At 43.8% G+C, this 15,674-nt stretch overlaps 1 protein-coding gene across 1 annotated transcript in view; it reads right to left on the bottom strand.

The window, feature by feature from the left end:
• REXO5 (RNA exonuclease 5) overlaps window positions 1–15,674 on the bottom strand; it is a 92,752-nt gene that overhangs the window by 23,378 nt on the left and 53,700 nt on the right. The window contains exons 12-14 of the mRNA XM_040356850.1: window positions 13,478–13,611; window positions 10,598–10,718; window positions 3,715–3,819 (exon numbers count right to left, since the gene is read on the bottom strand). Coding sequence (XP_040212784.1) covers window positions 3,715–3,819; window positions 10,598–10,718; window positions 13,478–13,611 — 360 coding nt within the window. The remainder of the gene's footprint in view (window positions 1–3,714; window positions 3,820–10,597; window positions 10,719–13,477; window positions 13,612–15,674) is intronic.

Here is a 15,674-nt window from a genome sequence, read left to right on the forward strand (position 1 = left end):
GAAGACCCAAGATTTCGGACGCAAACCCAACTTTCTGACACTGGGCTCTACAGTGCGACCCAAAATCCTTTAGTAATCCTCAGATTTCATGATGCCTTGCACACATTCAAGGCACCCAGTGCCAGAGGCAGCAAAGCAACCCCAAAACATCATTAAACCTCCACCATATGTCACTGTAGGTACTGTGTTCTTTTCTTTGTAGGCCTCATTCCGTTTTCAGCAAACAGTAGAATGATGTGCTTTACCAAAAAGCTCTATCTTGGTCTCATCTGTCCACAAGATGTTTTCTCAGAAGGATTTTGGTTTACTCAAGTACATTTTGGCAAACTGTAGTCTTGCTTTTTTAGGTCTCTGTGTCAGCAGTGGGGTCCTCCTGGGTCTCCTGCCATGGTGTTTCATTTAATTTAAATGTCGACGGATAGTTGGCGCTGACACGGACACTCCCTGAGCCTGCAGGACAGCTTGAATTTCTTTGGAACTTGTTCGGGGTTGCTTATCCACCGTCTTGCGTTTCTACCTTTCATAAATGTTTCCTCTTCCGTCCACGCCCAAGGAGATTAGCTACAGTGCCATGGGTCGCAAACGTCTTCATAATGTTGCGCACTGTGGACAAAGGCAAATCTTGATCTCTGGAGATGGACTTGTAACCTTGAGATTGTTGATATTTTTTCCACAATTTTGGTTCTCAAGTCCTCAGACAGTTCTCTTCTCCTCTTTCTGTTGTCCATGCTTAGTGTGGCACACACAGACACAAAATGCAAAGACTAGGTGAACTTCTCTCCTTTTTATCTGCTTTCAGGTGTGATTTTTATATTGCCCCAGGTGAGTTTAAAGGAGCATCACATGCTTGAAACAATCTGATTTATCCACAATTTTGAAAGGGTGGCAAGAATTTTGACCAGCCCATTTTTGGAGTTTTGTGTGACATTATGTCCAATTTGCTTATTTTCCACCCTTTTTTTGTTTTGTTACTATACACACAAAGGGAATAAACATGTGTATAGCAAAACATGTGTTACTGCAATACTTTTCTGTGAGAAATACTTAATTACTAAAATACTAAAAAGGAAAATTGGGTGGGTTTGGGGTCAATTTTATTTAAAATGTTTACATTTATTAAATATTGAAGTTTAAATATTTTTAAAGGAAGTTTTATATGTTACATTTTTATCTGTTGCTCTCGCTCTCGAGTCATCTAAAGAGTGGGTCATCTAAAGAGGCAACAAAGCAATAAATTATGGCTCACTTTAACGGAAACCTCCAACCTCCTCAGATAAGCAATTAGTCTCAACCCTACTTGAATCACTTGTGTGTATTAATTTCAACTTGAGCTATTGAGCTTTGTTAACAACAGGGTTTTTACAAAAAAAGAAGGCTAACACTGGTTGGGTAGAACACTTTATGTTATGGAGATGCACTATTTTACACCTGCATTGATTAGGATCTGATGTACAAGCACAAGTGTTCTTGTTTTCTTGCTGGAAACTCTCCCTTTCATCTCACAGAAAGAGCATCCAGCCACACCTCTCCTAGTTATTCTCTCAGAAGTGAAATGTTTGCGTGACCTATACTCCTGGATCTGTTGAAAATGATTTATTGAATCCATTTCACAAATATCAGGTGATTAACATTATAATACACATATACAACTTTTACCAACTCTGCATTATAATGTTTATTTTTGTGCTCAGACAGTGAATGTTGGGATCTACAGTAACCTGATAGAAGGTTGACCGGCAATGCTGTGGTTGAATTGAAACTGGGTGCAGCAGATAAGAAATTAATGGAAACCAGAAAATGTCCAGCATTGCTGTCAGCTCAGAACTGCAAAATCATGAATCCTAAAAAACCCATCTGTAGTCCAGAGAAGTTTTATCAGGAGTGGGTGAGAAGAGAACCCTGAAGCTGTATGTGGAGTATGAGTCCAAACCATTACAACAACGGATACTTAATTATAAAAGAATTTTAAACGACAGATGCCTTTAAACAATTGTGGTCATAAGTTTACACACTCTGGCAGAATTTATGATTTCTTAGCCATTTTTCAGAGAATATGAATGATAACACAAAAACATTTCTTTCACTCATGGTTTGTGTTTGGCTAAAGCCATTTCTTATCAATCAACTGTATTTACTCTTTTTAAATCATAATCACAACAGAAACTACCTACAAATAACTTCAATTGAAATGCAGGACTCTCTGAAAACATGTCATGTGGCTGTTTCAAGATGCACAATAAGGAGGCACTTGACGAAAGATGAGCTGGATGGTCCAGTCGCCAGAAGAAAGCCATTACTACACAACTGCCACAAAGTATCTTGCTTACAATACATGTTTGGGTTCGGCTTTTTCCGGCGTATAGTTAAAGCTGCTACATGGTGGCGTACTCAATGTTAAGTATGGCCGTCGTTCCCGCATCGAAATTTGAATTATTTACGTTGTTTGCGTAAGTCGTTCGTGAATAGGGATTTGCGTAGAATGACGTCACCGTCGGAAGCATTGGCTTGTTCGGTTTAATTTCGAGCATGCGCACTGGGATACCCCTACGGACGGCGCATGTGCCGTTCAAAAAAAAACGTTGTTTACGTCGGGTCACAACGTATTTACATAAAACACGCCCCCATCACAGCCATTTGAATTCCGCACCCTTACGCTGCCAAAGATACACTACGCCGCCGTAACTTACAGCGCAAATTCTTTGAAAAAAAGTTACGGCGCCATAGTGTATCTTAGATACGCTACGCCCGGTGGAGAGAAGTGCCGATCTACGTGGATCTGCCCCTAAATTTGGAGAGAAGTCAACAAGGCCTATGATGAAAGGTACACCATTCCTACTGTGAAACACGGAGGTGGATCGCTGATGTTTTGGGGATATGTGAGCTACAAGGGCACAGGAAATTTGGTCAAAATTGTTGGCAAGATGAATGCAGTATGTTATCAAAAAATGCTGGAGGAACATTTGCATTCATCACTCAGGAAGGCCAAGTCGACCTGTCATTGGCTACGGCAGAATAAAGTGAAGGTTCTGGAGTGGCCATCTCAGTCTCCTGACCTCAATATCATTGAGCTACTCTGGGGATATCTCAAACGTGCAATTCATGCAAGACAAGAATTTACAGGAACTGGAGGCTTTTTGCCAAGAGGAATGGGCAGCTTTACCATCTGAGTAGATAAAGTGCTTTATCCACAAAAGACTTCACGCTGTCATTGATGTTAAAAGGGCCAATACATGGTATTAAGAGCTGGGGTATGTAAACTTTTGATCAGGGTAATTTGGGTAGTTTCTGTTGTGATTATGATTTAAAAAGAGTAAACACGTAAGCATTGCCACATTGTCCGTTTCTTTTTATTGTCTTGCCCATATATGCATTCTATTTGAGATCATTTGATGCTTACTGTAATTGTACGCCGTTTGTATTCCCTGTGCGTTGTTGTTTTGCTCAATAAAAGCTTTTTTGATGGAAAAAGAGTAAACACAGTTGATTAATAATAAATGACTTCAGCCAAACACTAACCATGAGTGAAAGAAAAGTTTTTGTGTTATTCATATTCTCTAAAAAATGGCCAAGAAATCATAAATTCTGCCAGGGTATGTAAACTTATCAGCACAACTGTACATCTATAATGTTGGCCATGGAAATTGTGGGTGCTTTCCACCAGGACCTGATGAAAGGTACAGCAATGGCCCCACAATACACAGTTCATCAACTTACTTTTTCATTAGTGCCCACATTGTGTCTCCTGAAAATGTCTCCAGGTTGATAATTAACAATAGTAAGTGGAGACAGAGGTACTACTTCATTAGCTCTTTTCAGGACCTTAAAAAAAAAAAAGGGAGGTTTTCATTATAGAGGAATAGGTTATTATATAAATGTGAATTTTCAGTTTTAAATGGAAATCCCCACCTTCCTTTTTTTTTTTTGTAAAATTATTTTTTATTAAGTTTTCAAAACACATATACAATAACAGGCCACATATGTGACCAACATTGACCGGTGAAAACACAGAGACCGGTGTACAGAACCCAAACATGACAAAAACTGAGGGGGGGGGAGAAAAAAAAAAAAAAAAAAAAAAAAAAAGGGGGGGGGGGAAGGGGGGAGGGGGGGGGGGAAAGGAATGGGGGGACCAAAATGCTCACATTGAGCCCCGTCAGCAGGTGCTGAACGGGCTAGGATGGATGGAAATGACGATATGGGTCAGAGCACAACCGATCCCCCCCATACAATATACCTGAGACTCTTCTACCTACACCCAGCTCCAGTGCCAAATCCAAAGACATCCCCACCTTCCTTATCAGCTTTTTACAATGTGCAATAAAGGTTTACCCTTCAGCAATAAAAATCTTTATTTAGCTGTTTAAACTGCTAAGAGAATACAGTATACAGCTGAGCTACGAAAAGGCATTTGTTTTTCATATCCTTAATTATTAAAAAAAAATCACTTCTGTGACTTCCCTGATGACCTACAGGAAAGCTGGGCACTCTTGATAAGATTAACTTTTGTTAGCAAGAAACCCTTATTTTTTACCTCTGAAATTTCTTTGGCTTTTACATTTTTTAATGTTTTACATTTTTTTGTATTTACAGGAATGGTTTCCCAGACTTCCAGGTCCTGGTCGTCCAGGTTGTGCCAACTGCAATCCTCCTATCAAATAAGCTCAGGTAGCCTTAAAGCCCAACTGACGGTACAGATTTATGGGTAAAATCAGGCAGCATAACAAAAAAGAATATTGCATTATTTTAAATTATGTTTACTGCATGTATGTATAAGGGTGTGCAGTACTAAGCTGTACTTCGTCAGCAGCATACTGAAAAACTGGACTGCTACTCTCACACAGAGCGCAGAGGGCTATGTCTCCAGTGATCCAACAAACCCCCTGAGCCAAACTCCAATGAATAAATGCTGCTCAAGGAGCATGAGCATTGTTGAATGAAGCACTCTTTCAGTGGTGTATAGGACCATAGCGCTTTGTATGAGAGCAATGGTTCAGCTCTCTAGCATGCTACTGACACAGGACAGCTTAGAACACTTAAATACATGCATACACCAATATACTGTATACAGGGCTCAAAATTTGAAGTCACGAGCCACTAGCCAGGCCTTGAAAGTTACTCGCCACACCGTGCCCATAACCGTAGCCACACTGTGCCCATAACCATAGCCACACTGTGCCCATAACCATAGCCACACTGTGCCCATAAACGAAGACACACTGTGCCCATGAATACTGCTCACTAAATGTATCCTCACTCGGTCCATCAGTGGAGATGCAGGTGAAGCCAAGTCCAGGTGACAAAACACATTTGACAGTGCATAGAGACACATTGGTACACACATGATACTGAGTGAGGCATCATGGACCAGGCATCTTGGCTATTATATATTAGGTAAGTAAAGCACTCACCATGGTGTGTGTCATGGAGCCGGGTCTGTGTTTTCGGCGGCACTGTAGCAAGGTCCCACCCCCCTAGACCGGCACGTGCGATAGGCGGAACACTGATTTAACCCACTATCACAAGAGATGGTCTAGGGGGGCTCGACCTTGCTACAGCGTCGCCGAACACAGACCCGGAACACCGGCTCTGTAACACACAGCCTGCCAGCCTGCATCTCCGTGAAACACGGAGGAGGAGAGAGGGAGGGAGCGCTGTAGCCTCCGCTCAAAGTGGCCCCAGTTCAGTCCGGTCCTGCCGCTCTGTGTCCTCCAGCTGATCGCTTCTGGCAGAAGCAGTGCAGGCTTCTGTACAGGACATTTAGAGCGGCGGCGGCGGACTCGATCAGGAAGACGCGCTCTGAAATAAACAGCATGCATCTCCGTGACACACGGAGGAGAGAGGGAGGGGAGCGCTGTAGCCTCCACTCAAAGTGGCCCCAGTTCAGTCAGGTCCTTCTGCTCTGTGTCCTCCAGCTGATCGCTTCTGACAGAAGCAGTGCAGGCTTCTGTACAGGACATCAGAGCGGCGGCGGAGGCGGGGGGGCAGTATCGATCAGGGAATCCCCCTCCGGGCCGCTCTGATGTCCTGTAAAAAAAAGCCTCCAGAAGTGATCAGCCAGGAAGCTGTCAGACTGGTCGATCCCTGCTCCTCCTTTGAGGGCTGCTGTATATATTATATACACACAGAGTAAAAAATAATGCAGTTTTCCTTACTTATTATGTATCCTGACTGAATGACAAGTATACAACACAGGGCTTTAATTTGATAATAGAGAAAGAAGTGTTATTAAAAGGCATTTTTTTTAATAACAGACATGTCATACTTACCTGCTCTGTGCAGTGTTTTTGCAGAGCAGCCCCGATGCTCCTCTTCTCGTGTCCTCCGCTGGCGCTCCTGGCCCTTCCTTTCTGTCAAGTGCCCCCAGAGCAAGCAGTTTGCTCTGGGGGCACCCAATCAGGCTTGCTTCCGAGCCACTGCTCTGCGTGTCCATTCACATACAGAGCCAAAGCTCGGCCCCACCCCTTCTCTCTCCTAGAATGCATGAAGGTAAAAAACCTAGAGCCTATACAGCCACTTTAATGTTACTGTCAATGGACAGAGGAATGAAAACTGGTAAGGCTTGATTCAGAAGATAGCGCCCTGTAAAAAGCACTAACTAACCTTTTCTGATCTTTTCTCAAAATTCCTTTGATTTTGGTATGTGCTTGTAATGTGGCTGAAATAGTAAAAGTTGCCATAGACAGCTTGCTGTTGAACAGAGAAATATTCCAACCCCGTGGAAAAACTTTCAGTGATCAGGCTTGGTCCTGTCCGCTGTTATGGGACAGAGAGGAGGATAAAAAATACTGGTTGTTGTGATGCTATTAGCATTAAGTGGGAATAAAACTTGAATTAGGGCACTGGAGTATCTCCCGCAAAGACAGGGAGATACCACCATGTCTTCACCTTTATCTGCCAAGTATGAGCTAGATTCACAAAGGACTACGCCGACGTATCTACTGATACGCCGTCGTAAGTCCGAATGTGAGCTGTCGTATGTATGCGTCGGATTCCAAGAATCAGGTACGCCTGAATTTGTCCAAGATACGACCAACGTAAGTCTCTTACGCCGTCGTATCTTGGGTGCATATTTACGCTGGCCGCTAGGGGCGCTTCCGTAGATTTACGCGTCGAATATGCAAATGACCTAGATACGCCGATTTATGAACGTACTTGCGCCCGTCGCTGTAATCCACGCCATTTATGTAAGGCGTACGTCCGTCGTAAAGTTATCCCTGCTATATGAGGCGCAGATAATGTTAAAGGAACACTAAAGGTTTGTTTTTTATTAGATCAATTGATTGCTGTAAGCTAGAGCATTTAAATATCACTTACCTCGTTTTTCCTTTTGACCTCCAAAATACAGTAATCCAGGTTTGAAAATGTCATTTCCTGTCACTCCTCTTCTTGCTTTCCACCAGCATCTGAGCCGTTTTGCATGGTGGAAAGCAGAATGTGCTCACCCCCTCCCTATGACTACAGCCCTGCGTGAAGATGCTCTCTTATCCCTCACAGGCATGGAGGCTAAGCCTATTGGGAACTGTAGTTCCCATTAGGCCGTGATGTAGCAAAAATGAATGCGCACCGCAAACCAGGAAGTCCGTGAGAATAACGATTCAGGAGTGACAGAGGTGAATAAAACAGCTCGATTTCAACAGGTATCAAACTAGTTATAATGCAAAACATTACTTTTTACTTTATCAGCCACTGTCAGACTTTAATTTAAGAGGAAATTATTTTTGTCTTTACAACCCCTTTAAGGTATGGACGTCGGAACAAGTGTCGATTTTTACGTCGTTTACGTAAGTCATACGGGAATGGGGCTGTGCGTAGGCTACGTTCAAGTCGAAAGCATTGAGCCGACGTAGCTTAGGGAGTATATGCGACGTGATTCTGAGCATGCGCCGTTCGTACGGCGCTTCATTTAAATGGGGTCACAATTAATTTCAATACAACACGCCCACTACCAGCCTACTTTGAATTAGGCGGGCTTACGCCGACCATATTACGCTACGCCGCGGCAACGTACGGGGCGAGTGCTTTGTGAATACTGCTCTGGGCTCTGTGCGCGCCGTCGGCATAGCGTATATTCGATATGCTACGCCGGCAAAACTATGCGCCGAGCTACCTGAATCTAGCTCTATATGTTGAACTGGGCTGTCTGTAATCAGGCCTGGCTGAATCCATAGGTTCTAACAGATAGAGACAAGCCATCTTTCACATAGTGCTGGTTGATGCTGCTTAGCCATCCTAATTCAGCAAAGTAATATAAGTTTAACAAATTATACTTACCCACACATTTTGTTTAAAGACCTTTAAAATGGGGTCCATTCTCATTTCCTTTCCATCCTCATATCTTTTAGTCTCTTTTCCCTGCACCCCTCCCCACATAATACCCTTCCACTGCAGTAAGGATAGCTCCTCACCTCTTCTACCCAGGGCTGTCTTAATGAGAGGGCACACCTGGGCACTGCCCAGGTGCCCCAGCTACATAGGGGGCCCCTGCACTTTCCCCAAAGCAGCTGGTCCTTGAGCCCACCCTGCCCCGAAATTGGGGGCCCCAAGATGGCACTGAGAGTGATAGATACACAGGGGAGGTAGTCTGCCTCCTACCTACTTGATGTAGGTTTACCTACACTGTCATCATTGTAGGGGCCCCAGAGCATTACTTTGCCCAAGGGCCCATGATGCTATTAAGACAGCCCTGCTTCTACCACACTAGAACACTGGACATTTCTCACCCAAAACGGACTGATGCAATCTTAGGATACTTAACAAATGAAAGAGTATTGTATCTCCTGGTTACAGCCCACCAGAACCTTGAGGCTACAATAAGCCTTTTTAAAACCTTCTAGGTTCATCATTATTGTAGATCAGTGATGGCAAACCTTGGTACTCCAGATGTTTTAGAACTACATTTCCCATGATGCTCATGCGCTCTGCAGTAAAGTGGAGCATCATGGGAAATGTAGTTCCAAAACATCTGAGGTACCAAGGTTCGCCATTACTGTTGTAGATTATTTTTTATCTCAGCTGTCTCAGGTTCCCCACTGGTGACCAGTAAAGTACTGTAATATAAACCTTTTTTGACATACCTTTAACTTAAATTTATTGAACAGAAAATCTGAAGCAATATTGGAAATCAAATATGAACAAGGCACTGTACATCCCTCTAGATCAGTGGTCATCAACCCTGTCCTCAGGGCCCACTAACAGGCCAGGTTTAATGTACTGCCTTGGGGAGATGCAGACTAGAATACTGCAATCACTGAGCAGCAAATGATATCACCTGTCTTGTATTTCAGTTATCTTGCAAACCTGGCCTGTTAGTGGACCCTGAGGATGGGGTTGATGACCACTGCTCTAGATCATATGTTTTTTTGGACACTGTACATTACAATAACATTATATTTGACTGGAGGAACACTATTAACAGCTCAGAAGCAGATCAGAAATCTTGAGCTAAACTAGACAATATTTACCACAAATGGTTATCAGTCACACATAATAACCGACCAGGCCTGTATTCCCAATATGGGGATTTGTGTACACTTAGGGCCAGATCCACGTAGATAGGCGTAACTTTAAATGGGCGTAGCGTATCGTAGTTACGCTACGCCGCCGCAACTTTGAGAGGCAAGTGCTGTATTCACAAAGCACTTGCCTCTAAAGTTACGGCGGTGTAGCGTAAATGTTCCGGCGTAAGCGCGCCTAAATCAAATGAGGAACAGGGGGGTGTGTTTTATGTAAACTAAGCATGACCCCACGTAAATGACGCTTTTTTCGAACGGCGCATGCTCAGTATCACGTCAAATTTTCAAATTAAATTACACCCGTTCAATGCCTAGACGACGTGAACGTAATTTATGCAAAGCCCTATTCGCGAACGTTTTACGCAAACAACGGAAAATTCGACGCTGGCCCCGACGTCCATACTTAACATTGCGTACGCCTCATAGAGCAGGGGTAACTATACGCCGGAAAAAGCCTTACGCAAACAACGTAAAAAAATGCGCCGGGCGGACGTACGTTCTGAGAATCAGCATATCTAGCTAATTTGCATACTCTACGCGGAAATCAATGGAAGCGCCACCTAGCGGCCAGCGTAAATATGCACCTATGATCCGACGGCGTACTAAGACGTACGTTAGTTGGATCCAGCCCACATTCAGGCGTATCTTGTTTTGTGAATACAAAACAAAGATACGCTGGCGCATCGTAGAACTTACGCGGCGTATCAATAGATACGCCGCCGTAAGTTCTTCGTGGATCTGGGCCTTAAAGCGGAGTTCCACCCAAAAGTGCAACTTCCGCTCATCTGATTCCTCCCCCTCTCCGGTGCCACAATTGACACCTTTTGGGGAGGAGGGGGGACAGGATACCTGTCTTTGAAAGGTATCCTTTCCCACTTCTGGGAGCCTCAGCCGCGGATATTGACGTCACGGCTGGGGCTCCCTCCTCCTCCCCCGGGCCAGTAGGAGAGAGGACCAGAGCCTCTCACATGCGCAGTAGGGTTCCCGGCGTGAAGCCAAAAGGCTATATTGCCGGGTTCCCTTACCCGCAAAAGAGATTTAATTTACTTTGGTGCTCAGGTATCAGTACACAACAATTCACTCACCTCCTCATTTGATGCACACAAAACATTCTCAAATTGTGCTAAACAGGTAGGGCTGTTCACTGCGTCCATTCGGGTTACATAACTAATCTTTTGTCCAACTTTTTGCAGCGAATCCACCAGACTGAAAATACATGTGCAATATTACTAATAGAATAATTCAATAAGTTAAAACATTTATGACAAGTAAAATGACATGGGAGATCACTAAGGGGTCTATTCACTAACTGTTATTGCATTCAATATATATATTTTATATCGCATGTGATAATAAAAGATGATAAAAGAGTCAATGCAAATTAAAATATTGAATTTGCAGTGAACACTGCAAATTTGAGAGAAATGTGAATTAAATATTACATAAAAGTTGAGATAAATCAATAAAGTCAAACAGTTTAGAGAAAGACAAATTTGTTATTTATCTCATGGTGTAGGCAATCAATATATTAGGAGTGTACAAAATACCATTGAGAGTCGTAACCCAGAGGCTGGTGTGCAGGGCGGTCCAGCCAAGATCAGTGCATCGCACGGTTTCTGTCTTTTAGCCAAACTTTATTGAGATGACACAAAGACATCTCATAATGTTCAATTGCCGGCTGCATGGTTTAAGGGCAGTGGATTGCCTTGCACTGGCACTGGGCTGCACAAAAGGTGCCAAATGTGACACCGGAGGGGGGGAGGAATCCACAGGGCAGATAGGGAGACATGGCATTTGACCTTGTTATGCGGTGGCACTGCACTGGAATAGCCACCCAACACAGTCCCATCACATGTGGTATGAATAGACCCTGAGGGGGAATTTTATAGTGGCCAGTAAGTTAAATGATGTATCGATGTGGACATGTTATGCCTTTAGTTTAGGAATGTAAAAACTTTGTAACATTGCAGTAGAGCAGTGGTCTCCAAACTGCGGCCCTTTGCTTGCCTTTATCTGGCCCTTGAGGCATTATACCTGCCACTGAAACAAACAATGGGGCACTATTCCTGCCACTGACACCAATAAAGGGGCAAAATTTCTTCCACTGACAACATAAATGGGACACTATTTAAATAATCGCAAAACATAAATATTTAAAAGGCATCATGGGCCTTTCTACCTGCACCTTGTAGAGGACTGTGAATTGATCGTGTATTTTCTTGGTGTCATTTGTTGGCTGGTACACACATCCTATAGAGTAAATCTTTCCATTACTGTGTCAAATATTATGTTTAAACTCTGAGGCACAAACTCTGTAGTCTGAGAACTGACACTTTCTGTGAAGAAACTTCATATCCCACAATCCCTGGGTCCCTCAGTCTAGTGCTGGTGTAGCACTTAACAGAGCTTAGCATGCTGGTGAACCAGAGCGTGGCTGTGGTGTCCTCTCCCGGAGGGCCGGCACAACGGCTCCAGTGTCTGATCCTCCAGCTTCCTCCGTCGGGTGTCTCCTCTTCGGCCAAAGCGTTTAGCATCCAATAGGACCGCCTGACGCTTTGGCCAATAGCGAAACATGTCTGACAGACCAGTCTCCTGATTGGCAGGGAGGAACTTTAGTGTGATAATAGCAAAAAATTAATTTGCTTATCTTCACACAACTGGGTGGGCTAGGAGCGCAATGCTCTGCGCTACGAGCCTAACGTTTTTTGAAGCCTATTAGGCCCTCTGTCTCTAATCAGGTGTGTAAAAAAAAAACATCCCACTGCATTGGAATCCATGGTTCGGCACCACCGATTTGTAGATCAGGGGGCCCCGACGCATGGATAGGGGAGGCGGCGCACGTGCGCCCCCTTTGGATGGGCCGCCACTGCTAGGCACGCATGTGACCCAAATCAAGAAGTTGCTTGTCCCCCTTGTGACTAGGGACAATGTAGGTGGATGAATAAATTATATATATATATATATATATATATATATATATAAATATATATACTGTATATATACACACACACTTACCAAAAGTATTGGGACACCTGCCTTTACACGCACATGAAATTTAATGGCATCCCAGTCTTAGTCTGTAGGGTTCAATATTGAGTTGGCCAAACCTGTGCAGCTATAACATCTTCACCTCTTCTGGAAAGACTGTCCACAAGGTTTAGGAGTGTGTCTACTGGAATGTTCGACCTTTCTTCCAGAAGAACATTTGTGAGGTCAGGCACTGATGTGGTATAAAAAGGCCTGGCTTGCAGTCTCCACTCTAATTCATTGCAAAGGTGTTATATCGGGTTGAGGTCAGGACTCTGTTTAGGCAAGTCAATTTCTTCCACACCAAACTCACTCATCTATGTCTTTATGGACCTTGATTTGTGCACTGGTCCAAATCATTTGGTGGAGGGGGGATTATGGTGTGGGGTTGTTTTTCAGGGGGTGGACTTGGCCCCTTTGTTCCAGTGAGGGGGGACTCAAAGAATCAGCATACCAAGACATTTTGGACAATTTCATGCTCCCAACTTGGGGATGGCCCTTCCTGTTCCAACATGACTGCGCCCCAGTGCACAAAGCATCCTGACCTCAACCCCATAGAACACCTTTGGGATCAATTAGAGCGGAGACTATGAGCCAGGCCTTCTCATCAGTGCCTGACCTCACAAATGCGCTTCTGGAAGAATGGTCAAACATTCCCATAGACACACTCCTAAACCTTGTGGACAGCCTTCCCAGAAGAGTTGAAGCAGTTATAGCTGCAAAGGGTGGGCCAACTCAATATTGAACCCTACGGACTAAGACTGGGATGTAGTGTGTGTGTGTGTGTATGTATATATATATATATATATATATATATATATATATATATATTTTACATATATATTATATATAATAGCTGTTCTCTGAGCTCTACTTGGTAATGGAAATTCAGACAGTTTTGTTTCATCCACTTTTATATTCATATGCCATGATTTTACCTGCTTTTGTCTGTGTGCTGTGATTGCAGGTGAGGAGCAACCCCATTCTCTTTGATCTCTGAGATTTTATCACCTTCTGTGTTTAATACCTTGTATGCATCTTTAAACATTGATTCCAGATTAAGATGAGCTACCTGAAAAGAAAATTACATACCTATTAGTACATCAGGCAACCACTAGAGCCGGTTCATCAGGGGGCCGGACACCTGACAAGTCGCGTCCCATTCTATGCAATAGAACCGTTCTAATAGGAGCGACGCAAGTCACTCCGACTTAGAAAAAGGTTCTTGTACGACTTCGGGGGCGACTTGCATTGACTTCTATACAGAAGTCATTTTGCAAGTCGCCTCTGAATTCGTCTTCAGGACGCCTTGCCGAGTCACCCCCCGAAGTCGTGCCGCCCCAGTGTGAACCGGCTCTAAGACTGCACACCAGGATACACATAAAATAGTGAGATTGTATAGCAGCAGAACTTCCTATTTTTTTTCCTAAATACCACAAACACATATTACCTGTAATGTGAACCTGACAACCATTTAAAAACTTTTCAATTAAAATCTTGCCTCCCTCTGAGCTATTACCTAGGGCTGAATTTCCTGACTTTTGGAACTAACCTACCAGGTTTCCACCTGCCTGCCCAACAAGAGCTCCCCCTGGTGGTGATTAGCCAGGGTTGGCATCTAACCATTATGTTTGGGAAATTAAAGGCTATGTTCCCCCATGAAAATAAATAAATAAATGCACATATTTTTGCAGGAAAAAATGTGCATTTATTATTTTTTCCCACATGAGCCTGCAAAGCATTGCACCGGTGATCAGTGGAATGTCAGGCTTTTGCAAATTCTTCCTCCAGCTTCTTGTCCATACCCTTTGAGTTAAGACTTGTTTACACTAGTGGTTGGGGGGACAGTAAAACCCCACAGTTGAGTAAACCTCTTGCCCCCCTGTCAGGGGGGTGCTTAGCAACATGTTACACCCTAAATACAGGTGTAACATGTTAAATGTTGAGTTAGCCTTTAAACATTTGGCATTAATGGGAAACCATGATCAATTGCGCCTGGGGCTCTTCTTCAAGTGGGGCTATTCTATAAGTGGAAACACTTCTGCCTATGCACTTCAGCGGTTGCACAAAGCAAAACAAACTTTTAGTTTGCTGTTGATGATCCAGGTATATATATATATTTTTTTTATTTTTATTGTTTAAATTCACATTCTTTCCCTTCGAAAATGCACTCTCTACCACTCCTTCTGACAGTTGTGTCTTCTATCCTCAAACTTTCTTCCAGTCACCCCTCTGGTCCACCCTACACCCTCTATATATCGCCCTCACTTCTGTCCTCTCCTTATTACTGCACTCACCAACTCATGCTAATTCTAAAGTCAAACGCCCAATGCTCCAAATCACTGGGGCAGGTCCACTCATATAAATCGCACTCCCACATTACCTCCCTCACCCTCCTGCTTCTCCTATCCTCTGGTGATATCTCCCCAAACCCTGGACCTCCTTCATCCAACTGTGCTCAACGCACCCATTACCCTACACCCTCTGGGTGCAGCCGCAATGCACACAATCTAGTTCCCATTTCTCTTCTTCCCATGACCAGACTCCCTTTCTCCTGCGCCATTTTGAACACTCGCTCCGTCTGTAACAAACTCACATCCCTCCACGATCTCTTTATTGCAAACTCATTTCATCTACTCGCCATCACTGAAACCTGGCTTCACAAATCCGACACTGCTTCTTCTGCTGCTCTATCCCATGGTGGTCTTCTTTGGACTCACTCCCCCAGACCCAGTGGACGCAAAGGAGGGGGTGTTGGAATCCTTTTAGCCCCACATAGCACCTTTCAGGTACTTCACCCACCTCCCTCTCTGTCACTCTCCTCATTTGAGGCGCATTGCATTCGTCTCTTCTCCCCAGTTTCTCTAAGGATAGCTGTGATCTACCGCCCCCCCGGTCCAGTATCCTCCTTTCTTGATGACTTCTCTGCCTGGCTACCCTACTTTCTCTCTTCTGAAATTCCCACAATTATTCTTGGCGACTTCAACATCCCTACTAATGCTAACACTCATGCAACTTCCAAACTTCTCAGTCTAACCTCCTCTTTTGACCTGAAGCAATGGATACATGCTCCTACTCACTCTGAAGGCAATACCCTTGACCTTGTTTTTTCCCACCTATGCACTCCATGCAACC

Source organism: Rana temporaria, chromosome 6, assembly GCF_905171775.1.
Source record: "Rana temporaria chromosome 6, aRanTem1.1, whole genome shotgun sequence".
NCBI classification, from domain to species: domain Eukaryota; kingdom Metazoa; phylum Chordata; class Amphibia; order Anura; family Ranidae; genus Rana; species Rana temporaria.